This window comes from Mangifera indica, chromosome 19 (assembly GCF_011075055.1).
Source record: "Mangifera indica cultivar Alphonso chromosome 19, CATAS_Mindica_2.1, whole genome shotgun sequence".
In the NCBI taxonomy this organism is placed as follows: domain Eukaryota; kingdom Viridiplantae; phylum Streptophyta; class Magnoliopsida; order Sapindales; family Anacardiaceae; genus Mangifera; species Mangifera indica.
In genome coordinates, this window is record NC_058155.1 from 820648 (window position 1) to 846624 (window position 25977).

The 25977-nt window shown below is 29.5% G+C and overlaps 3 protein-coding genes across 3 annotated transcripts; 1 reads left to right on the forward strand and 2 right to left on the reverse strand.

Annotated features, from left to right (window-relative positions):
• Positions 1–4866: 4866 nt before the first annotated feature.
• Positions 4867–5562, reverse strand: LOC123203407 (probable transcription factor At1g61730). Its single transcript, XM_044619769.1, has one exon. The coding sequence runs from the start codon at positions 5560–5562 to the stop codon at positions 4867–4869; it is 696 nt and encodes a 231-aa protein (XP_044475704.1).
• A 1182-nt stretch (positions 5563–6744) lies between these two features.
• On the reverse strand, positions 6745–14150 carry LOC123203107 (lysine-specific demethylase JMJ25-like). Its single transcript, XM_044619286.1, has 14 exons — positions 13821–14150; positions 13441–13534; positions 13241–13342; positions 12892–13163; positions 11691–11784; positions 11462–11603; positions 11310–11373; positions 10465–11215; positions 9436–9765; positions 8210–8518; positions 7913–7985; positions 7754–7839; positions 7553–7672; positions 6745–7464 (listed from the first exon to the last, which is right to left on the reverse strand). The coding sequence occupies exons 1-14, from the start codon at positions 14099–14101 to the stop codon at positions 7399–7401; spliced, it is 2784 nt and encodes a 927-aa protein (XP_044475221.1). The 5' UTR covers positions 14102–14150; the 3' UTR covers positions 6745–7398.
• A 2488-nt stretch (positions 14151–16638) lies between these two features.
• Positions 16639–17118, forward strand: LOC123203408 (probable transcription factor At4g00390). The gene has a single exon (XM_044619770.1). It carries the CDS (start codon positions 16639–16641, stop codon positions 17116–17118), a length of 480 nt encoding a protein of 159 aa, XP_044475705.1.
• The last annotated feature ends 8859 nt before the right edge of the window (positions 17119–25977 follow it).

The window sequence follows — 25977 nt, forward strand, 5'->3', positions numbered from 1 at the left end:
TTATGACATAAAAATTAGATTTAACAAATAAAATTAAGTTTTAGGTTAAGATTGACATAAATACCTTTTTTTAATAATAGTATTTTTTCGAATCGAATTCAAAAATACGAACTTCTTTCGTCCGAATGAATCCCTACTAATTAATGTTGAAAAAAAAATGAAAGTGAGAGTGAGTGTTTGAGTGATATGAGAAGTGTGTGAAAATAAAATGAGTGAGGAGAGTTTTTATAGATGAGAGGAAGAGTAATTTTGACATTTTAGAAAAAGTAATGAAATAAATAAATAAATATGAAAATGCCTTTATAATGTAAACCATCCAAAAACCTCTCATATTTATCCTAAATTACTTTAACCCCCCATACTTGTCAAACATTGTATTTAACCCCCATATTATGACATAAAAACTAGACTTAACAAATAAAATGAAGTTTTAGACTAAGATTGGCATAAATAATTTTTTTTGATGAATAGTATTTTTTTCGAGTCGAATTCAAAAATATGAACTTCTTTCGTCCAAACGAATTCCTACTAATTGATATTGAAAAAAAAATGAAAGTGAGTGTGAGTGTTCGAGTGATATGAGTAGTGTGTAAATAAAATGAGTGAGGAGGGTTTATATAGATGAGGGGAAGGGTAATTTTGACATTTTAGAAAAAGTAATGAAATAAATAAATAAATATGAAAATACATTTATAATGTAATATATCAAAAAACCTCCCATATTTACCCTAAATTACATTTAACCCCCCATACTTCTCAAACATTGTATTTAACCCTTATATTATGACATAAAAACTAGAATTAACAAATAAAATGAAGTTTTAGGTTAAGATTGACATAAATACCTTTTTTTGATGAATAGTATTTTTTCGAGTCGAATTCAAAAATACGAATTTCTATCGTCCGAACGAATCCCTACTAATTAATGTTGAAAAAAAAATGAAAATGAGAGTGAGTGTTTGAGTGATATGAGAAGTGTGTGTAAATAAAATGAGTGAAGAGGGTTTATATAGATGAGGGGAAGGGTAATTTTGACATTTTAGAAAAAGTAATTAGATAAATAAATAAATATGAAAATGCATTTATAATATAAAATATCCAAAAACCCCCTATATTTATCCTAAATTATTTTAACCCCCAATGTTTGTCAAACATTGTATTTAACCCCCATATTATGACATAAAAACTAGACTTAACAAATAAAATGAAGTTTTAGGCTAAGATTGACATAAATACCTTTTTTTGATGAATAGTATTTTTTCGAGTCGAATTTAAAAATACGAATTTCTATCGTCCGAACGAATCCCTACTAATTAATGTTGAAAAAAAAATGAAAATGAGAGTGTGTGTTTGAGTGATATGAGAAGTGTGTGTAAATAAAATGAGTGAAGAGGGTTTATAAAGATGAGGGGAAGGGTAATTTTGACATTTTAGAAAAAGTAATGAGATAAATAAATAAATATGAAAATGCCTTTATAATATAAAATATCCAAAAACCCCCTATATTTATCCTAAATTATTTTAACCCCCATGTTTGTCAAACATTGTATTTAACCCCTATATTATGACATAAAAACTAGACTTAACAAATAAAATGAAGTTTTAGGCTAAGATTGACATAAATACCTTTTTTTGATGAATAGTATTTTTTCAAGTCGAATTCAAAAATACGAACTTCTATCGTCCGAACGAATCCCTACTAATTAATGTTGAAAAAAAAATGAAAGTGAGAGTGAGTGTTTGAGTGATATGAGAAGTGTGTGTAAATAAAATGAGTGAAGAGGGTTTACATAGATGAGGGGAAGGGTAATTTTGACATTTTAGAAAAAGTAATGAAATAAATAAATAAATATGAAAATGCCTTTATAATGTAAAATATCCAAAAACCTCCTATATTTACCCTAAATTCATTTAACCCCCCATACTTGTCAAACATTTATTTAACCCCCATATTATGACATAAAAATTAGATTTAACAAATAAAATTAAGTTTTAGGTTAAGATTGACATAAATACCCTTTTTTGATAAATAGTATTTTTTCGAGTCGAATTTAGAAATACGAACTTCTTTTGTCCGAACGAATCCTTACTAATTGATATTGAAAAAAAAATGAAAGTGAGAGAGAGTGTTTGAGTGATATGAGAAGTGTGTGTAAATAAAATGAGTGAGGAGGGTTTTTATAGATGAGGGGAAGGGTAATTTTGATATTTTAGAAAAAGTAATGAAATAAATAAATAAATATGAAAATATCTTTATAATGTAAACTATTCAAAAACCTCTCATATTTATCCTAAATTACTTTAACCCTCCATACTTGTCAAACATTGTATTTAACCCCTATATTATGAAATAAAAACTAAACTTAACAAATAAAATGAAGTTTTAGGCTGAGATTGACATAAATACCTTTTTTCGATAAATAGTATTTTTTCGAGTCGAATTCAAAAATACGAACTTCTTTCGTCCGAACGAATCCCTACTAATTGATGTTGAAAAAAAAATGAAAGTGAGAGTAAGTGTTTGAGTGATATGAGAAGTGTGTGTAAATAAAATGAGTGAAGATGGTTTATATAGATGAGGGGAAGGATAATTTTGACATTTTAGAAAAAGTAATGAAATAAATAAATAAATATGAAAATGCCTTTATAAGGTAAAATATCCAAAAAACCTCTCATATTTATCCTGAATTACATTTAACCCCCCATACTTGTCAAACATTTTTTAACCTCCATATTATGATATAAAAATTAGGCTTAACAAATAAAATTAAGTTTTAGGTTAAGATTGACATAAATACCTTTTTTTGATAAATAGTATTTTTTCGACTCGAATTCAGAAATACGAACTTCTTTTGTCCGAACGAATCCCTACTAATTGATGTTGAAAAAAAAATGAAAGTGAAAGTGAGTGTTTGAGTAATATGAGAAGTGTGTGTAAATAACATGAGTGAGGAGGGTTTATATAGATGAGGGGAAAGGTAATTTTGACATTTTAGAAAAAGTAATGAAATAAATAAATAAATATGAAAATGCCTTTATAATGTAAAATATCCAAAAACCTCTCATATTTATCCTAAATTACATTTAACCCCCATAGTGAGTGAGGAGAGTTATATAAATGAAGGGAAGGGTAATTTTGACATTTTAGAAAAAGTTTGAAATAAATAAATAAATATCAAAATGCCTTTATAATGTAAAATATCCAAAAACCCCTCATATTTATTTAAAATTACATTTAACCCCCATAATGAGTGGGAGAGTTATATAAATATGAGAGAAAGGGTAATTTTGGTATTCAAAAAAAGTCATAGGCTTTTTTTTTTTAGAATAGTGATTTGGGGCATTTTGGCTTGAAAATAGTGATTTTGGGCATTTTTACTTAATGGGAGGGCATTTTGGCCATTTTTTAAAATTTCCCTTTTAAATAATAAGAAACTAAGCATTTACTTTTGATTTTCGATGTAATAAACTTTCCGTCTTCTCCATTTAAGTTTATAAATTTTTTTCATAAATAAATAAATATAGGCGAAACGGCTATTTCCCACTCACGGTATGCTGTAATGACAAGTTTTTACCATTTAATTATGGAAACACCAAACACCTACCTATGACCGGTTAAATTTAACAAAACTCTAACGATAATAAAGATAAAATCGTCATTTTATCATCACCTGATGGATAATTATCATCACCTGGAAGTTTAAAAGGTTGTTTATTTTTAATATATATATATATATATATATATATTCTTTTTTAACTGGATAGCTTTCATCCAAATACAGATGATAAAATGTACAAGCACCAAATCTTAGTGCAAACGTATCCCTTATTCATTCCTAATGCCTCACCATTTCCGAGCTCTTAAGTTTCATTAGACTGCATAATCAAATATTGGAAAATAACCCTTTTTCTACTCTTATAGGATCACTTCGCTTAAATATGCTCTTTCAAAAATAATTTAAATTGAATAACCAAATTAACATGGAGTACATTTATGAGTGATCTTCATAATCAAATGGAATAAAATTTTTTGTGTTAATACAAGCTTGAATTTATACATTAAGCTTACAAATAAACAAAGAAATAACATAATATATAACAAGGAAATTAATAATAAGAAATATTCTAATATTACCTTAAGAGAATTTCGTCCTTTTACATTTGTGTACTCAAGCAATTGCACTTAGGGTAGTGGGTAACTGAGTGAGTAGTGGTTTGATGAATTTGCAAAAGAGAAGTTGCTTGTGTCTTTAGGGTGATAGGCTAGTTTGGTTATGGTGAGGAGATTGATGTCAATAGTTTTGATAATAATTTTTGGACATGGTTGGTTGAGGTTGACATAAGTATAAATAATATGCTTTTTTTTTTTTTTGTTTGCGCTTCAATCTTTACGTGTGCTTCATGGTTGATGAGTTTCAAATGCAACTCATTAAAGGTGATTATAGTTTCTTGAACATGCATCACAAGTCCTTATAATCATCATCAAGATTATAAAGGACTTTTAGCACAAAATCTTTATTGTCTATTGTTGCATTTATCATTACAAGCTTATTTGTATAGATCTTGATTTGTTACATATATTCGATGATTAATTTGTTGCCTTTGTTAAAAATGCAAAGTTTTTTTTTTAATTGGTTAAGTCTCTAACCAAATAATTATCTATTTCATATTATTTATACTTATTTATTTAGTATCTATTTAGCAAGATGCCAAGACAAATATGCGTGAATTTCTCAAAGTTGTAAGGATTTTTTACACCGTTCTAACAAAATCAAACTAACTATTAGAAAACTCCAAAAACATAAATAAACGTTACTGAATCTCTTAAAGTAATTTCATCATTAACAAACTACCAAAACAACAACCTTAATTATTATAAGACTTGTAAACATCTAACACCATACTGAGATGCTTTTGGACGAATTGTGCCTTCTTAATGATAAGCTCCAACTGCAACATATTAATTGCCTTTTTCATATCCATTGTTGTCCCTTGGATTACTCGTGATTTTTTCATGTTAATCTCCAATTGAAAAAGTTGAAGGGCAAAAAAGTCGTCGTCGAGCTTCAATCTCTCATCTACTTCTCCAACCAAATCCATTGCTTCGCCATTAACACAGGAATATGGCTTAATTGGACAGCTGAAGCTTTCAACAGAAGCACAAACAATTGAAGCAGCTCCCCATATTCTTTTGGAAAGCCTAAACAACTTCTTCTCATGCCTACTAAAACTGGACTTGTCCTTGTTTAGATTATCCTTGAACTTTCTTTTCATTTTGTGTAATTTATCCTTTAGTTGATGTAAAGTAAAATTTCCTTTGAGTAATCTTTTCATATAATTAAAGAAGTATACCATACTGGAAGAATAGTCAACCCCCCTTTCCACTGAGAGTCTGATGACGCCCCTCAAGATGGCTATCTCTTGCTCCTCACTCCAAAACCTTCCAAATGCCTCACTGGGTTTATATTCTTCATCTTCTTCATCCTCTTCAGATGTGACTTCCCTGTATATTTCTTTTATATCTTCTTCATATTCCCAAGAAGACCTCTTCGTTGGTGCCATGAATGAGGATTAGCCTTTCCTGGAAGTTAATGAAATGTACAGAAACAAAGTACAAACTTAAATAGAAAATAATGTCAATATGTGTATAGAGATAGCAATAAGTTAGAATGGTCAAAATAAAACAGAATTCTCCCCAACCTAAAAAACTTCAAATATAACGTTCATAAAACGTTGACTGATTTCTGCCTACTTGACTGATTTCTATGCATTCATAAAACGTTGTTTATTTTTAATAACTAAATAATAACTATAAAAATACTATTTATGCTTGAAATTACAAATTCAAAGAAGAACAAGACTCACCAAACTTCTGTTGGTAAATATACCCTTTACGTATGTGTTGAAAATTCAGTTTCCAAAATATATAAAGGAGAAAGAAGGAGAAGAAGAAGAAGCAAATCTGCTGGATAATTATTATCACCCGGAAGTTTAAAAGGTTGTTTGTTTTTAATAAATTAATATATATGAGCTGTCTCCACACCATGCAATTACTTTCAATTAATATATTGGAACTTTAAATTTTAACTGGATAGCTTTCATCCAAATACAGTTGATAAAATATACAAGCATCAAATCTTAGTGCAAACGTATCCTTATTCATTCCTAATGCCTCACCATTTCCAAGCTCTTAAGTTTCATTATACTGAATAATCAAATATTGGAAAATAAGCCTTTTTCTAATCTTATAGGATGACTTCCCTCAAATATGCTCTTTCAAAAAAATTTCAATTGAATAACCTAATTAATATGGAGTCCATTTATGAATGATCTTCATAATTGAATGGAATAAAACTTTGTGTATTAATACAAGCTTGAATTTATACATTAAGCTTATGAATAAACAAAAAAATAGCATCATATATAACAAAGAAATCAATAATAAGAAATATTCTAAAAATATTCTAATATTACCTTAAACTCTCCATAGTTTGACTCTTTGCTTGGTTTTCAAAACTGGCGTGTCGGATGTCTGTCCCCAAGCTTCTACTTGGCTCTTTTCCTGCCTAAGGATCTCTAGGGCATCTCTAATTAATTGTAGAAACTAATTAATTAATTAATCTAATTGTCTTTTCAGGTACATTCAAGAGAGTTATAACTCAAAAACAGTTGATAAATATGTTAAAGAAATTTATGATAACTCTGCACCATTCCAGTGTCTAGTGTATTGGTAAATTTAATCTTAAATAAATAAATGATAATTATTATTAATTAAGTAGTAATTATTAATAAACATTTACATTTGCATTTCAGGATGGAGATGTTGGAAAGCTACGAGAAGAACTTTGGGAAGCTGAGCGACTTCATATTGTAACCGGTAGCATTAAATTCAAGTTTAAAACATAAATATTTACATTCATGTTTCTCATCTTCTTATAATATTGATATTATTATTATTGCAAACCCTAATTAAAGGGCTCTCTTTTTAGCATTCATTTGACCTAAATTCTTATCAGAGTCTGATGGCAAATTGATTCTTATCTTATCATCAATAAATTTTAAGGAGGCGTGTAACCCTTTAATCAGTGGAGATTTTTGTGTGTGTGGATTATGTTTTGTGTGTATAGATTATTTATTTATTTATAAAGAAAAAAAGATTTTGGTGGATAGCCATTGTTAATCATCATCTAGTTTATAAAATTCAACATTGGCTTATGGTAAACCTCTGGGTTATTGGTGATAAGCCGAAAGAAAGAGTAAGCATAATTCATACACGCCTTAAACCTTCACCATTGCATGTAAAAAATACAAGAATTGTTGGTAAATAAAAATCCAAGTGTCATATCAAAAACTCTACCATACCTTCCTCTCCTTGTTCTTCCTTTCCCTAACCTAAACTCATTCATTGAGTTTCTCCAATTCTTGTACAGCATTACTTAAACCATAAATACACATTTTCATCACCTATTTTAATATTTAATAAAAACAAATTAAAAATTAGGATATTATACTTAATTCAATTGCATAACACCACAAACATCTATCAACATACCTCTAGTTTGTCCTGCTTAGCCTTATGCTTATGAGGAAGGGCGCGAAACTCTTTAGATAGCCGCATGCATTCTTTCATACTTTCAGGAGATACAAAGTCAAGTGCAACTTTTATACATGACTGCAAACAAAACCCTAAACCCTATCAAACCAACAAAACTTACCAAAATAAAATTGTAACATCAAGGGTTTACACACACACCTTCAGATTTCTCACTTGATGGGGACATCCAGCCGGTATAAGGACTGCCTCTCCAACTTTCTGAACAAAACTCCAAGGCTCTATGCCTGCATTTAAAAAAAAAAACAAAGCTACTTACTCTGCCATAATTCTAAGTAATTAACATCAACTTAAACCAACCAAATTCCTCTTTCAGCTTTCTCTTATGATGCTTCGTCAAGTAGAATGTTTGATCATGAATCGGGTGCACAACCTATATAACAAATAGGCAAGTCAAGTATCAGTATCCTTGGTTCAATATCCTAATTATCATGTTATCTCTACCATCCACAATACAAAATATGAAACTTTAATTATTTACCACATTCGTCTCACATTTATGACCATAATAAATAATTCTTCATTTCTTTATAATCTCTGAAAGCCCATAATTTAAATATGTAGAGTAGCTGCAAAAAGAATTACAAAAATTTATACCTGTTCTACTGGAGAACAATAAACATCCCTGAACTCCTTGTGATGAAGCTTAAGATATTCCTCGAGTTTCGGCACATCCTCCCGCCGGAAAATATCCCAAAGAGCACCACCATCTGAAGCCTCTATTGTTAAAGGGTCAAAAAACTCAGACCTAAACCTTTCTGAGGGACATTCCTTTTGTCGTCTTTCATGCTCAAGTTCCAACAACTCTCTTTGGTTTTGAGCATCATGCAATTTCTTCAAATTTTCTATTTTAGCAAGCTGTTCAGAACTCGGGATAACATCCGCAGTATGCATCAAAATATTCACCTGAGTTATGCAAAACCAACCAAATAGTTAATTACAAAAACAATTAAAGAGCATGACAAATCACAATTTAATCAATCAAAGGTTCCCAACTTCTAAGGCCCAAGTGTAACTTTTTTCTTGACAAACTTTTACTGCATAGTAACAAACTCACCAACCATGTTTAAAAAACTAAAATATATGGACTGATGTCCTATCCAGAACATACATTACAAAAGAAATAAAATTTAAGAAGAAATTGATAATAAGAAAGCCATCTTTAACCAATAACTAGCTTTAGATATCACTCAGTGAATTACCTTAATGATACCCTTATTTACTTCAATCACTATATGTTAATTTTAATTGAGTGGTTTCACACTCATATCTCACTTCAGTGAGCATCATCAATCTAAGTTACGTGTTTGCTCCTAACCATTGTGTCATCATCAAGAATCATTTTTTATAATTAAAATGCAGCAAATTATGATTTTAAAGAAGATAAAGTCATTTTTTCAAAAACTACCTTGGAAACACAAACTGAATAGCTGAAGATTAACTTCTTATGATGTTTAAAAGTTTCACTTGTAAAACTTATTCACTCACACATATAGAAAGCATTGTCAACAATTTTGGTCCATCAATCGATAGAATTCATCATAAAAATAAAAAAACAAATACCTAGTGAAAATTAAAATGGACAACATAATCATTGGCTTTCTCATTCAATTCTTCGCTTAATTCACCTCCAAGATAAAAATGTAAGATTATATTTTCGCTTGATGTAACTGTTCTATATTCAAGTGGCTAAGCTTAAGTTAAAAAACAAATTCAATAATACATATTGCCTTTTTCAGACAAAATCACATTTCTAAACTAAAAGATAAATTAGAGTTTTTCAAATAAATGGAAAATCATCAGTTTCAGTAAACACTACATACCGCATCTGTCATGTCATAATGCAGCTTGGTCACAGAGTCTCCACGTCCAAGCTCTTCACCAAATCCATATGCTATAAAAGCTTTTGGCCCTAAATCTGGTTTCAACATATCTGGAGGCAGCTTTGTTGCAATATTGAGAATGCCATAGTAAGGATGTGCATATTCAGCATATGGCAAGGCACTTAAAAATTCCGAACCATGGCATGGTAAACACTCCTCAAAATGCTTAGATGGGGGCCAATCTTTGAGCTTGAGGATTTGTGGCCAACCATTTGAGTGCTCACGGCCCTCCAGATACCCTTTGAAAAATTGGTGAATATTTATTTCAACCTGCAGAGGTATCGATCATCGATGTCATCTATTAAACAAACGACAAATACCACATAAATGTGAAAAAAAAAATGTTTCTCATTATTCCTTTTTTTCTTCTTTTCTACGTTTAGATATGAATATTACACATAGAGATACTGACTTTTAATGATGATGATACATAAAGCAATATAAACAAGAAAGCACAAGACTATGGATGATAAAAGGAAAATAATTATTTCACAATAAAGGTGAGAGAATTGAGGAAAGACCAAAAAGATTCCATCATAATAATCCCAGGAAAGTTGCCTGACAGCACTGAAATGCTATTATCAAAGTCATAATCAGGTCTCATATTTAACCATTTGATTAAATAAAAAACCATTGAAGTCACATGTAATTATTCATACTTAACTATTATTAATTTTCACATGCAAATGTAATTAATTGTTATTGCCTGCAATAGAGTACTTTGAAAAATACTTTATCTGAAGCCAGTGAGTACAATATTATCATCTTTTAGACAGTAAATCAATTTATATTTCTGTATGGAGTAGCATTATGTCAACCATCAATTCTTTTCATTGCACAATACTAGTCAACCGAATTTACACTTGGGTAAAACAATAATGAGGCAGCAATGAACAAATTTAGATATCATTAATATATTTACCATGAGAATGACAATAGTTAAAATTAAAATGATCTAAAGGAAAATACCTCACACAAATCAAGACAATCAATGGTTCTAAACACCAAATTTGAGGAGCCTTTAGCATGAGATGCGGCACAAAAAGCACGTGACAATACTATTGGCTCCCAACTCAAGCCAGAGGTCATTTCTATAGAATTTGTAACAATAATTGGCTCTCCTTTAACCCAATGGTACTTAAAACACTCTAAACCTTGTTGATTGATATCATCAACCAAAGGGCAGTATAGAAAATTAGCAACTGAACCTTCCTGACAAGCTGCTTTCCTTAATTTCTCGTTACATGAATCAATCTCACTAGCCGCATTGGAGCCTGAACTGGTATTCTTAGAACTTTGAGTTTCGTCCATCATTTTATGGATTTTCATCAATTTTTTAACTTTCTTCCTTAACTTCGATAGCAATCTATTTGAAAATAAGCATCTTAACTCCAGTCGCTCATATCCACAACCACCTAACTTTTCCACTGGACAAGGGATGTCACCATTTTCATTTACTTTCCATTCAGCCATTAGTCTCATATGTTTCCTCGAGATTAACTTAGTCTGGTTCCTTGATGAACTTTTCTTAACCGAGGGGAGCAAGAGAGGTTCGCCTCCATGTAGATAACCTTTCCCCCAATCGACATGTTTCATGGTCAGTTTATGTCCGCCTTGCAAACAACCATTGCGAATTTCTTGGCAACAGGAAATACATAATTCAAATGAGCATTTTGGGCAGCTCCTGTGGTAGTCAGCTATGGAGGTTTTACAATTGTTGCTGCAAACAAAAAGAAAAATAGAATAAAAATAAACAAGAAAATTGCACAATCGATCATTAAAAAGTTCTTTTAAAATAAGGAAATTGGAGTTACCAATACACACGCTCATTAATCTCAAACACAGATTGTTGTATTTCTATCTCCGACAGTTTTAATTCTGCCGACAGAGGCATATGAAATATAGTAGCTTAAATATAAGTTTAAAATGAAGTGCATACTTTAATCACATTGTTATGAATGGCTACCTCTATTTTTGGCCTCTATCTCTTTTTCTCTCATTTGCTCATGGTAAAACTTTTTGAAGAATGGATATAAAAGATCCACCATATACATAAAATGTTGAGACCTTTCTTCTTTACTTGTTGGCATATTTACATTCCTGGCATCCTACAATGATATCACAAGGATAACTAATTAAAACTCAGAACACTCTCATATCAGTTATGAAATGCTTTGGCAAAAACTAATCTTAACTATTTTATTCCCACGCAAACATGCAATGCAATTGCAGTTTCCTCGACAAAATGGGCATGCCTCTTCTATAGCATCCACCGACATAGTTGGGTACCTATATTCAGTAGAACAAAGCATTAATAGCAATAATAACATTCAACCACAGGAAGTCAAAAGAGCAAGTAATTCAACGATAAGGCCTAAAAATTTCAAGAAAACCTTCAAACAAAAGAAATTGAAATGACTTTTTAAATAAAAAATTAGTAAAAAGAAATTGTCCCAGTCCAAATAATTTTGACACTATTATTTCCACAAAGAAGGCCCAAATTTGATAACTGCTAATTGAAATTCAGAATATCGCTTTTTGTATGTTTGTTAGTCCAATAGTAAAGAGGTTAAAAAATTCTGATTAATATCACACCATAAGCATATAAATAGATAAAGAAAATTAACCACAAAACTCTTGAACTTCTAAATTCTCATTTCTAGCCATTTATAACTATCATGATGAAACCAAGCCTATATTTAAATTTGCATTACTAGAGAAACTTCTCTAGGATTTCTATTTGTCAATTACTTTACTATATCAAAATTATTCTAAAGAAATAATAAAAAGTAATTAAAAAAATAAACAACAGTATTTTTAGTGTATATACAGATAAATATACAGTTGATGAAATTTATTAAGAAACTATTATAAAAACCAAGCCCATGCTATGAAAACTACTCAATGATAATTATAGAAACACTTGATGACTCAAAAAAAATTATATTCACTATTATTATTATTAAAAAATTTGTATTCACTAATCTTTTATAATTTATTGAATCTCAACTATTTTGAGTTTTAATCTTCTTCTGTCTATATTTGTATAAATGATCAAAATTTAAATTACATTTTATTGTTATTATTTCTTTTATAACAAGGCTATTACAGGGAATTTGAATAAAATTACTAAACTTGCCAAAAATATTACATATGCTTACTATTTGATTTCTTACAAATCTATTTATAAAAAAATTGAAATCAAATGGAAACCCAGAGAGTTTTATCTAAAATATTTATGTTTTAATACTGTTCTCTATTTAACAAAGCAAATTTATAAAAGGAGACAAAATAAAAAAGATATGTGTTGTTACCTTAGGCATTTTTTTTTTTAACTAAAACAATCAATTCAACATTCAAAAGAACTGCTTCCATAGTGTAAGGATGCACGCATACCATTTCGAGATGCAAGTGACGCAATAACGTTTGCGTTGGCATCTTAGGCAATTCACCACCCTCTTACGACTTCGGTGGCATTGGTGGCAATAATTAGATTTCACTGGTGCTTGACTATGCTGCCCGTCTGTCCTTGGCAGCTTGCTGCTTATCCTCCGTCGCTTGCTATTTGTCCTCCTTGCAAACATCTCAATTTCAGCATCATTGTTGTCTTTGCCTTCAAACTTTTGCTCTCCATTCAGTTGCATTTCAACTTCAATATTGCTGGTATCCTATAATCAGTCACAAGGATAAGTTAGTGATACAAGGTAGCAATGATTAATTGAACTTAAAACAAATCGAAATTAACTGTTTTTCCATTGTAGTTCTCTTCATCATCAGATTTCTCTTTGCATTGAAACTTTCCTTCCCCTCTACTTACTTGCATTTCAACTTCAACATTGCCAGTACCCTACAATGAATCACAAGAAAGATAATTAAATAAAAGTAAAATGATAAGAGGCAAAGTATCAGCACAGAAATTGATTTAACAATATAATTATAATTAACCATTTGATTCTGGCATGAACATGCTTTGCAGTTGCAATTTCCACTGCAAAATGGGCAACACTCTGCAATAGCTTCCTCTGTCACTGATGAGTACCTGTATGCATTACCAAAAATATGATTCAATCAAACAAGAAATTAACAATATTTTAGCTCTTGCTATTGTCATGACATTTTTTGAAGATTTTTTGTTGGGTTAAAAAATTTCAAATAAAAATTTAGCATGAAATAAGATCCTTGTACTAGTCATAATCTTAATTTCTCTGCCGAGAGATACTTAGACCAAGAACATTGTAAATATTTGTATAAAGACTACTACTTTTTAATATAAAGAAGAATTAAACCAATATATAGTGGGTGCTAAAAAAAGAATGAAACGGTACCGTGTCTGGATGCATGAAAGGCAATAGCATTTGCGGCATTCCACAACTCTTTCGTCAATCCGGTTACATTGATGGCATCTTTTAAACTTTCGATTTCCATTCCTCCTTTCTGATGATTGAACATGGCCATGTGATGTTCCTTGCTTAACGTCGCATCGTTTAAGAAAGTGAAACTCACAAAGGGACTTGTTGTGTATTCTCCATCCACTGCAACGCCATGTTTTGCCGCCACGTCTACGGCAACGGAGATCATCCGGTGGGATGGGAAGCATTGCAGCCATTAAAACAGAGAGAATGAAAAGACAAGTTAAGCTCAGTGGCTTTGGTAAGGTAAATTTTGATATGAGAAAGACAAGGCAAATCCTACTCAAGTGCTTTTGGTGGCATTGGGTTGTGGGTCATACTGTATACCCAGAATCAATAAATATTGTGGGATAAGCACATGAAATGAAAGTTTTTTTTTTTTTTTGAAAAAATGAAATTAATTTGAGTCATTTCCTGTTGTGTAAGAATGCATGCAGAAGTGTAGAATTAAATTATACTGTAACACCTTCTTATATAATGATATATTATCTGCATAAATAAATTATATATTAAAAATATGTATATATATATATTATTATTTTTTGGTAAAACTTTAATTATGGTTTGAGATCATATATGAGAATTTCTCACCTAAAGTTTAATGAAATAAAAAGTTTTTATTTGTTAAATTTGAAAAAGTCAATCTCTCACTTATTTGTTAAATTTTTTTTGACAATTTGTTAATAATTTTGTATAAAATTACTTAAAAGACATAAAAACTTTCAAGATAAATAACTCTTTGTTTCGAAATTTTTATTAAATTGTTTTATGCTCTAATTTACATAAATTTTAATTAAAAATAATAAAAAAAATTGATACAAATTTAGATAGAAGTATTAATGATGGTACATTATAATTTTGAAAATCTTAAAAGTGTTAATGAAATTTTAAAGGTTTTTTTGAATTTTGAAAAAAAGTTTGGGGTGTTTTCAAAATTTTTAAAATTTCAATATGTCATTCAATAGTTTCAAAATTGATTGTTGCACTTAAAAATATATAATAAGAGATGTAAATATTATATTACAAATTATTAAGATTATATTAATTATATTTTTAAAATATATAGGGTGAATATAGTAGTTTCCTAAATAAGATTAAAAAACTATGCATTTATTCTTAATGAGTTTTTTTAAAAAATAATATTGACACTTCATAATACACATCCATTATAATATTTAGAGAAACTGATGTAAATATTTTTTAACTGCTAAAATTAATAATTGATTTTCACAGATAGGTGGGGAATAGACTTTTTCAAATAAAACGGATGGGAATCCATCATTTGATCAAACCTTGACTAGAAAATAGTCATTTGACAGAGAATTGAAAAGAGAGAACGACTATTTTTATCTGAACTATACAAAAATGATAGATAAATCACCCTTAAAGTCAAATTCCCACCTTTTGTTAGGTATCATCGGTAAAACTCTTTAATTTTTATAATAGACATACTAAAAAAAATACCGTTTATTATATTTAGTATTTATTAAAATTAAATAGCATTTTCCCCTTACTTTATTACAAACAATTTTTGGGAGACATTCATCATCGATGACCCTTTAATCACACCAAGCCAATGCGTTTAGTTTGAATCACATCATATTAGAGTGATTTTGACAAAAAGTGCATAAGAATGACATTATTTTCAATGTAATTCTTGTTAAAATCGCATCAGAATAATGTGGTTCCAACTAGATGGTGCGATTTTGATTAATTGCGTAAAATTCAATTGTGATTTTGATTTATTTTTTAATCATAAATTTAATTGTAATTGATGCAGTTATTAGTTTGAGATTAATCGAAGTTAGGGTTAGGTTTTTTATTTTTTTAAATTGAATAAGAGTGTTTAAGTGATAAATTATCAACTTTATTTATATTTTAGGAGTGTAAATAATATTAATCTAATAATATTTATAAACTAACAAAAATATCATTTTATTGTTAAAAATAATATTTGAGTTTTGAAAAATACAAAAAAAACAAAAGGGAAAATATCACTTTTTTACTTCAAGGTGGTAAATTGTCACCTAGGTACAGTTTCGGTGGGGGAATAAGTGAAAAACAAGCATTTCCAAAGCATTTTTGTGACTTTATGCACTTTTTTATATCTTTAGGTAATACATTGAGGCTGAACTTTCTATTTCCATTATATATTTGATTATTGGATATATATATATATATATATATATAATGAAAGAGTCTTGGAAATGGACATGTTTGCATTAAGATTTGGTGCAGAATATTAAGATTTTGTTTTTGTATAATTTTTGAGCATCCAAAAAGCCTGCAAATATTAATAATGGAGTCTTTATCTGCATGAAACCTATCCAATCAAAATTTCGAGTTCCAATATATTGAAATGATTTGTGATGGATGAAGAAGTTGATGGGTTTAGGGTTGCATTATCAAGAAAAAAATATATTTAATAAATAAATGGATGCATGTTGATGAATTAATAAGGTGGCAAAGTTGGTCCAACCTTTAAGCTTCCCGCCGGGTGACGCTTCTTCTTCTTCTTCTTCTTCTTCTCTCTGCTTGGGGCTTTATATATTTTGGAAACTGAATCTTCAAAGAGGAAGAATTTACTTTTGGGTAAGCGTTTTAATTTGTTTATAGTTAACTTTTATATCATATAATTTTTCTGTTGATGGTAAGTAAGAATATATAATTTTCAGTTCAATGATTTACCATTTTATTGTTTCAATTGATTACAGGTTAAAAAAGATTATCATCGATGGCGTCCGAAAAGAGGCCTCATGACAATGTGGAAGGTGATGAATCAAAAGGCCAAATGAACCCCACCAAAAAGACAAAGCAACACTCATCAACTAAGACCTTTTGGAGTGAGGATGAAGAGATTTCAATCCTAAACACTGCAATCCAATTTTCAAATCTAAAAGGACTCGACCCAACTACCCAGGGCAACAGGACTCAATTTTATACATTCATCAAACAATCATTTTCCTATCATGATTTTTCCAAACGCCAAGTTCGCAAAAAATTGAAAAGCCTGAAGAAAAATTTCGAAAGAAATGTTGTCGAATCAAAGGCCTTTTCAGATCCACATCAAAACAAAGTGTTTGAGCTTTCTCTCAACTTATGGGGAAGCAAAAGCATAAGCAAAGACACTCCTGCTACTGCCAATGAAGAGGTCCAAGACGCAACTCAAATTGGTAGTGAAGTTGAAGAAGAGGGAAGAGTTTGTGATGTTTGAAACTCAGATGATGTGTTTTCACTTTCTTCTTTAAGCACTTTTACCGTCATTAAATTAGAACTTTTGATTTTATTTTTCATTTAACATATTCACTTATTTCATTATTTCTCACTTATTTCATTTTTTAACTTAATAATGAACAAATCATCAAATACAAAGAAAGACCCCAAAAACGTGTAAATATATATAAAAGAAAGAAATACCAATTGAGCTTTACAAGGGGGGGTCCTTTGTGTCAAGTGTAGTTTTGGGTATTTTGAAGCACTAACTTATTACAAAACAAACATAGAGGAAATTTAAGAGTTAAGTAATACCATATACAATCTTGTCTGCCGCATTTCTCTTCCTCCATCTTAATGGTTTGACAAAGCAAACAAGTTAGTTACTACAAACGAAAACTAAAAAATGATAAGACCAAGAAGAAGAGGATTTGACAAAATCATTTATTTGGGATAATCTTTTGTTAAAAGTAATAATAGATTTTCATTAAAATATTTTATTTTAATAAGTTTACTTAACCAAATTATTATTATATTTGAGAAAATTGATATATATCAAAATAATTTTTATATTTAGTTGATAATAATAAATTATTAATCTGATATGATTTCACTCAAATTTCCTAAAAATAAATCCTAAATTTTTTGTAGACGAAATTAAATTTTTGTTGTGTTAAATTATCATTTTGGAACATAATTATAATTATTCCTAAAATTATCATTTTGGACAAAACCAAAAATATCCCTAAAAAGGAATCATAAGTTTTGAAGACGAAAGTAATTATCATTTTAGGACAAAAATAAAATCGTCCGTAAAATTATTATAATTTCATAAGATTTTTGGGATGAAATTTTAATTTCATCCCCTAAAATTATCATTTTGGAAAAAAACTAAAGTTGTCTTTAAAAATGAATTCTAAGTTTTGGGAATAAAAATATAATTTCATCCTCTAAAATTATCATTTTAGAACAAAAATAAAATTATCCCTAAAATTATCACTCTGAAACAAAATTAAAATTGTCCTAAAAGTAAATGCTACATTTTTGGAGATAATATTAGAATTTCATCCCCTAAAATTATAATTCTGAGACAAAAATAAAATAAAATAAAATAAATCTTTAGTTATGAGGACCAAATTAAAATTTTGTCTCTTAAACTATCATTTTAGAATGAAACTAAAAATGTTTTAAAAAATAAATCTTTAGTTTTTTGGGATGAATTAAGATTTTGTCCTCTAAAATAATCATTTTGAGACAAAATCAAAATTTTTTTTTACAAGTAATATTATGAGACAAAACGAAAAATGTCACAAAAAATAAATCCTAAGTTTTTAGGGGATGAATAAACTTTTGACCAGTAAAACTCATCATCGAAGACGAGACTAAAATTGTCCCTAAAAATGAATTTTAAGTTTTAGGGACAAAAGTATAATTTCATCCTCTAAAGTTATAATTTTGGAACAAAAATAAAATTATCTCTAAAATTATCATTCTGGGACGAAATTAAAATTGTCCCTAAAAATAAATCCTATGTCTTTGGTAACAAAATTTTATCCCCTAAAATTATCATTCTAGGACAAAAATAAAATTATCTCTAAAATTATCATTCTAAAATGAAACTAAAAATGCTTTTAAAAATAAATCCTAAGCTTTTGTCCTCTAAAATAATCATGGATGAATTTAAAATTGTCCATAAATATTTCATCTTTCAATTAAATATTTGTTATAGTGAACATGTTTATAGTTTTTATTAAAAGTACCAAAGTAATCTTTCTAAAACAAGACAAAATAAAAAGTTTATGATTGTGTTTTTCAGTAACTTCAATAAAAAAAAGTAAAGATTGAGTCTCTTTATAGGAAAATCTAAAAGTTTAATTATTTTAATAAAAAATTTTTGAGAGTTCAATTTCATCAATAGATAAAAACCAAGTTCGGTTTTTTTAATTGAATAAAACGATATTTTCAAGTGTTCTTATTCTTTCTAGAATTTCATTAACATTGTGGAACTTGTAAAAATTTTGAGTTCTCTATCTTATGTTTGTATATGTAAACACAATTCACAAGTTTACTTACATTAAGCCAAAAGAAATTATTATGGCCTTCATAAGTTTTCTTAATATTTTTATGGGAAAAATTTTATTTGACAAAAAAATATAGTGTATGAACTCTTTGATCATACTTGTAGAATTGTAGATGTCACCTATCAAGGGTTTTTTTTTTTTTTTTTGTCTTTTAAAGGATTTATTAAGAATCATGGGTATCTTAATCTTTTCATTGAATAAGTAGATTAAATACATTCATGCACATCATCACATGCTTCCAAATACGTTTCTTTTCGGTCTTTGAAATATTATTAAAAGTGAATCGATTAGTATAATATTTCTTTGAAATATTATTCCAAATACATAATTAAATCTCTCTCTAACCTTAAATCAATCTTTTTATCTCCCCAGAATAAGTTCTAATCACCTCATTCATGGCACCAAAGAAACGGTCCGTTCTCATTGGGAAAAAGAAGAAGACACATCTCAAGAAGAGGAAGATGATGAAGAATATAAACCCATTGAAACAAAGCCTCTTCCCCAACTCCCTAATATTTTGAAAAAACTATTTCCCCCCAATCCATGGTCGATCTCTCTTGACCATGGGAGAATTCATTCGGTCCATGAGATCCACTGTTCCCACGGATAGGAGCGCTAATGATTCTAATGCCTTTTTCGGCCCAAAAATCGTCGTTTCTGAGTCTAATTTCAACATAAATCAAATATACATATTTTATAACACAAAACCTTTCAAGAAATTCAATCAAAACAATCAAGAATCAAAATATTTTATGCATTACTTAAAATTGGAACCCTAAAATTTCAAACCTCAAAATCTCTCTCAAATCTCAATAATCTTAACAATCAATTAATTCAAACAAGAGTAAGGAAAATGTACTAACCTTCTTTGCCATTTTCGGTCATTGAAAAACACGAAAATCAATGAAAATCCCTTCGCTAATGGAAGGCCTGTTGGATACTTGTGGGAGACGCGAAATTCTCTAATTTTGTACAATGAAACCATGGGAAAATAACGAGAAAAATATGTAAAATTCTTGGTTTATTTATAAGGGCAGTTTGGTCATTTCATAAAATGGGGCATTTTTTGCCATTTTCAGTCATTGAAAAACACGAAAATCGATGAAAATCCCTTCGCTAATGGAAGGCTTGTTGGATACCCGTGGGAGATGCGAAATTCTCTGATTTTGCACAATGAAACCATGGGAAAATAACGAGAAAAATATGCAAAATTCTTGGTTTATTTATAAGGGCAGTTTGGTCATTTCACAAAAGGGGGCATTTTTGCTTAAACCTAATTGTTTTGGGTAATTTTGCTTAGACCCTCTTAATTTAGGGCACTTAATATAATTTCTCTTTTTTTTTAAACATAGTTTGATTTTGGGTAAAATAATATTATTTATAGTAATTTAGAGTTAGGAGTGAAAAAGTATTTTTAGCTCAAACCTTGGATGCGGAAATGGTATTTAGTCTTATTAATTTGATATAAACTTTTATATATGATAATATAAAGTCAATTTATTGTTTTTTTTTTTTTTTACTTGAATGATGTATGTAGAATTTGAATGTAACACGAGATTTTGCATGAATATATACTTTTTTTCGACATTATTTGATGGTTGTGTGAGAACTAAGTCAAATTTATTTATAATTAATTGTTAATATTGTTTCACTTAGTAATGCACAACTATCTATGTCTATTTATCTTCAACTTTGATTAACCTTTTTGTCTCCCTTTATAGCTATCAGATAGGACTATCAATTCAGACGAGTAAGGTAAGTCTAAGGTCAAATTGTTTGGTTTGAAAAATTTAGTTTCAAGCTAAACAAAATTTGAATCTTGGGCGACCTTAAATAAAAAAAATTGTCTATTAAATTATCAAACTTGAACTTTAATAGAGATTGTTCAAGTTTAGGCCTGAGCGGTTCAAAAATTCTTTGTAGTTAAGGGTATATTTGTCATGTTTTCAAACCTTCTAGAAATTCTAAGGGTGCTTTTGCAAAGTTTTTTAAGTTATAAAACGGGTTAGAAATAGACCTAAAACAAGCTTGAACTCCAAAAAATTTTAATGAACTAGATCTAAACAAAAAATCTTTGGCCTAAAGCTTGAGTCTGAATTTTTTTACGAGCATCAATTTGAATAAGTCAACCTTACTTTGGTAGGCCTGATTGACAACTCTAGGCACCAATATTTCCACAACGCCAACATTCAATAGGCCAAACGACTATTTCCCATCCATTAAGTTTTCAAAAGTTAAATTTCCGAATATTAACTACTTTTATTAATGAATTTTGTTTAAATTTTGTATAAATGATTGTTTTACTTTTTTATTGAAATTATGAAATTGTTATTAATACTAGATATAAATGTCAAATTACCAATATATATATACTAATTTAAAATTTATCATTTAGGACCCCTAATAAAATTAAAACTCCACCAACTTTAGAATATTGTATTTTGTTTAAATCTTTACGAGTTTAATTTTCATTTTTGAATCTATTGAGGAATATATTAAAATTTTAAAATTTTTAGAACAATTTAAAGTTTTTTGAATTTCAAAAAAAACCCTAAAATTTTTATTAATAATTCTATCATTTTCAAAAATTAAATTCATCCTCTAAACATATGTCATTTTGAAAGAGAAAAATAAAATTAAAAAATGTGTGCAAAATGACCATTTTATCATTTCACTTCATAGAATTCTCTAATGAAAATGGATGATATGATGGGTAGGAATCTAGCTTTTTGAATCTTTAAGGATGTAAATTTGACATTTTAATAAACCTTGGATGTAAAATGTACTTTGGCCAACTATGTTATATGATATATAAAATTACGATTTTTTTAAAGGGGAAATTATAATAAAAGGCCAAAATTAAGGGGGTCTAACAAAATTGCTTGAAATAATCAGATTAAACCAAAAATTCCCAACTCTTGTGAAATGACCAAACTGCCCCTATATATAAATAAGGAAAATTTTCATATTTCCCACGGTAAACTTCCACGGTTCACTATGCAAATCAATAGATAAATCGCACTCTTTCCACTATCCCACGGTCAAACAGATTTTTGACGATTTTTGTGCTTTTCGACAACCGAAAACGGTAAAGAAGGTTAGTATATCTTCCTTAATCTTGTTTGAATCAAGTTATTATTCATATTATTGAGATTTGAGAGAGATTTTGCGGTTTGAAACTTTAGGGTTTCAATTTTGAAAAATGCTTAAAATGTTTTGATTCTTGGGTGTTTTCGTTGAATTTGTTGAGAGGTTTTGGGTTATAGCCTATGTAGATTTGATTTGTGTTGAAATTGGAGGCCGAAATGACAAATTTTTGGCTAAAAAATGCGTCCGAAGTAATCAGCAGTCCGACCGTGGGAATAGTGTATCCCACGGTCATGATGAATACTCCCACGGTCAGGAGACATTGACCATGGGTTATGGGGTTAAGTAGTTTTTTTAAAACATTAGGGAGTTAGCCGTTAAAGATTAGTCCACGACAGGCGTTTCTGAAATTTGCCATGTGACAGTGGGCTGCTACCGTGAATACTGTGGGTTAGGGGGAAAATTTACTTTTTTAAAACTGCAGGGGCGCTAATAGATTCGAAAATTACTAAGAGGGTAAGGGATAAATATTAGACTTGTTTGCAATAGAAATTTTCTCAGGGGGTAAATTGATATTTTTAATATCTAGGGTTTCTCAACGTGTAGTTTTCGAATTTTATATCTGTTTTTTCTATTTTAGGGTTTTTCAATATGTAATTTTTGAATTTGAGATTCAGTTTTTCAATTTTTGTGCCTTTTGGACACATTTTACAATGTAATGACGTAATTTCACTCAATATTTCGGTTTTCTCATTTATAAGATATATTGACTCGTATTTTTGAATTTCAGTTTTGTTTTTTCGAATTTCATCGTTTTGTGATATATCGACTCGTATTTTTCAAATTTCCAAACTATTTTTTCAATTAGTGGCATTCTTATGTATTTCAACTGATAGAGTTCGATTTTCAATTTCGTTTTTTTGATTGTTCACATTTTATGAGATTTCAACGTATAGAATTCGAATTTCATTTTTGTTTTTTCAAATTTCGCCGTTTTATGATATATCGACTCGTATTTTCTAGATTTTTGAACGATTTTTTGATTGTTGTCATTCTAGGGTATTTCAATGTTTAGAATTCGAATTTCAGTTCCGCTTTTTCGAATTTCACCGTTTTAAGATATATCAAATCATATTTTGAAGATTTCCGAATGATTTTTTGATTATTAACATTTTAAGGTATTTCAAAGTATAGAATTCGAATTTCAGTTATGTTTCTTTGATTTTCGTTCTTTCAGGATATATCGATTCGTATTTTAATATTTTTGACTAATTTTTCGATTGTTAACATTCTATGGTAATTCAATATGTAGAATTCGAATTTCATTTCAGTTTTTTCGAATTTCACAGTTTCAAGATATATTAACTTGTACTTTCCAGATTTTTGAACGATTTTTCAATTATTGACACTCTAGGGTATTTCAACGTTCAAAATTCGAATTTTAGTTTCATTTTTTCGATATGCGCTCTTTCAGGATATATCGACTCGTATTTTTTAGATTTTCAAACGATTTTTTGATTATTGACCTTTTAAGGTATTTCAATGTTTAGAGTTCGAATTTCAGTTTTATTTTTTCGATTTACGCTCTTTCAAGATATATCGACTCATATTTTCCAGATTTTTAAATGATTTTTTAATTATTGACCTTTTAGGGTATTTCAACGTTTAGAGTTCAAATTTCAGTTCCGTTTTTTTGAATTTTACCGTTTTAGGATATATCGACTTGTATTTTGAAGATTTTCGAATGATTTTTCGCTTATTGATATTTTAAAGTATTTCAAAGTATATAATTCGAATTTTAGTTCTGTTTTTTTGATTTTCGTCCTTTTTGGATATAACATTTTATTTTTCAAATTTTCGACTGATTTTTTTATTGTTACCATTCTATGATATATCAACGTATAAAATTCGAATTTCATTTTTGTTTTTTCAAATTTCACCATTTTAGGATATATATTGACTAGTAATTTTTAAGATTTTTAAGCGATTTTTCGATTATTGACATTCTAGGGTATTTCAACGTATAAAATTTGAATTTCAGTTCCATTTTTTTATTTACACTGTTTTAAGATACTGAAATCTTATTTTTAAAATTTTGTCATTTCTTTTTTGATTGTTTTCTATTTTTCATCTTTCTATGTTTTTTTCATTACTACATTTGTTTACATATTTGCTTTTTATGAATGTCTTACGAATTTTTAAAATTTTTGTAGGATATTTCTTGCAAAAGAAAACGTGTTGAAGGCGAGCTGCGAATCCCCGATGAGTCCAAACACTTATGGGCAAATGTGATATGTCGTGCACAACGCACTGCATTATCTAGGATTACTTCTACACTAACCCCGGATCAACTACAACTATTTGAGAGGACATGTTTCGGGTATCTCCTTCGTTTACCTAAAACCAAATTCTCCAAGATATTGGTTCATGCATTTCTACTACGACAGCTATATTAGCCTTCTGTCAAAGACGAGTTTTGGTTTAGGATTAGCGGGGTTAATGTGAGATTTAGCTCGTTTGAGTTTGCTCTGGTGACGGGCCTTTTGTTTAGTCGACGCACTGATATTTTTTCATATATTCCTCGCTCCTTCAGACATAAGATCAGAGATACGTACTTTCGAGGTTGTCTAAAGGTGCAGTATCATGACATAAAATGTGTTTTCTTGTTGAGGCCATGGGGGAATGATGATATTGACGCTGTCAAAATGGCCTTGTTGTATATTCTTCATATGATTTTGTTGGGGAATGATCAACGAAAGAAAGTGTTTGCAGAATACTTACAGTTAGTTGATCATCTAGACAGTTTAATTCCTACTCTTGGGGCGTTGTCGTGTGGTAGATGATATATGAGTCTATGTCACAGACGAGTGACAGAGTGTGTTCCGGACGAATGCCTGAAATGCATAAATACGACCTCTACGTATTTCCTTTCACATTTCAGGTAAGTTTTAATTTATTAATTATATATATTAATTGGCAAAAATATGAATTAATTTATTTAAATCGTAAATGATTATATTGCAGTATTAAATATATGAGACGTTGGACACCTTGTATGATTGGGTTGACCTTTATGATATCTATACGTCCCCACAGATGTTTAGGTGGCGTACGAGGGACGTCCCTAATTGGAGTCATATATGCACTATTTTCACTGGTGACTCGGTATGTACTCATTAATTAATAAGTCGATTAATTCATTGAATGTTGCAATTATTTTGATTTATATATCTTCATCATTAGGATGATGTCACATTCCCGCTTCGTTTGTCACCAATGGAAGAGGGTTTACCATGGTATGCTGACATTTGCGAGTACACCGGTTTACTAGATGCTGATTCCTCCTCATCATCTTTGGTTCCTCTCACGATAGGAGACGAGGCTCCCCCAGCCTCAGGACATTTAGATATACTCGTCGAGACTTTTGAAACACATGAAGAGCCTATTTAGCCTCCTGTTATGGAGCAGCCTCTATGTACCCCGGGAGTTCAGAGCCCACTGGCTACAAACCATCATAGAGTGGAGGACCGTACTACCCATCATGTCACCGAGGACCATATATAAATATTCATATATATTGGTCATGAATGAACAAAATTACAATTTCACAGTCCGTCGAGGGAGCACACATGGTGGACTTGACCCTGATTCAGGATTCTCCAGCCAAACCTCCTCCCATATACATGGAGAAG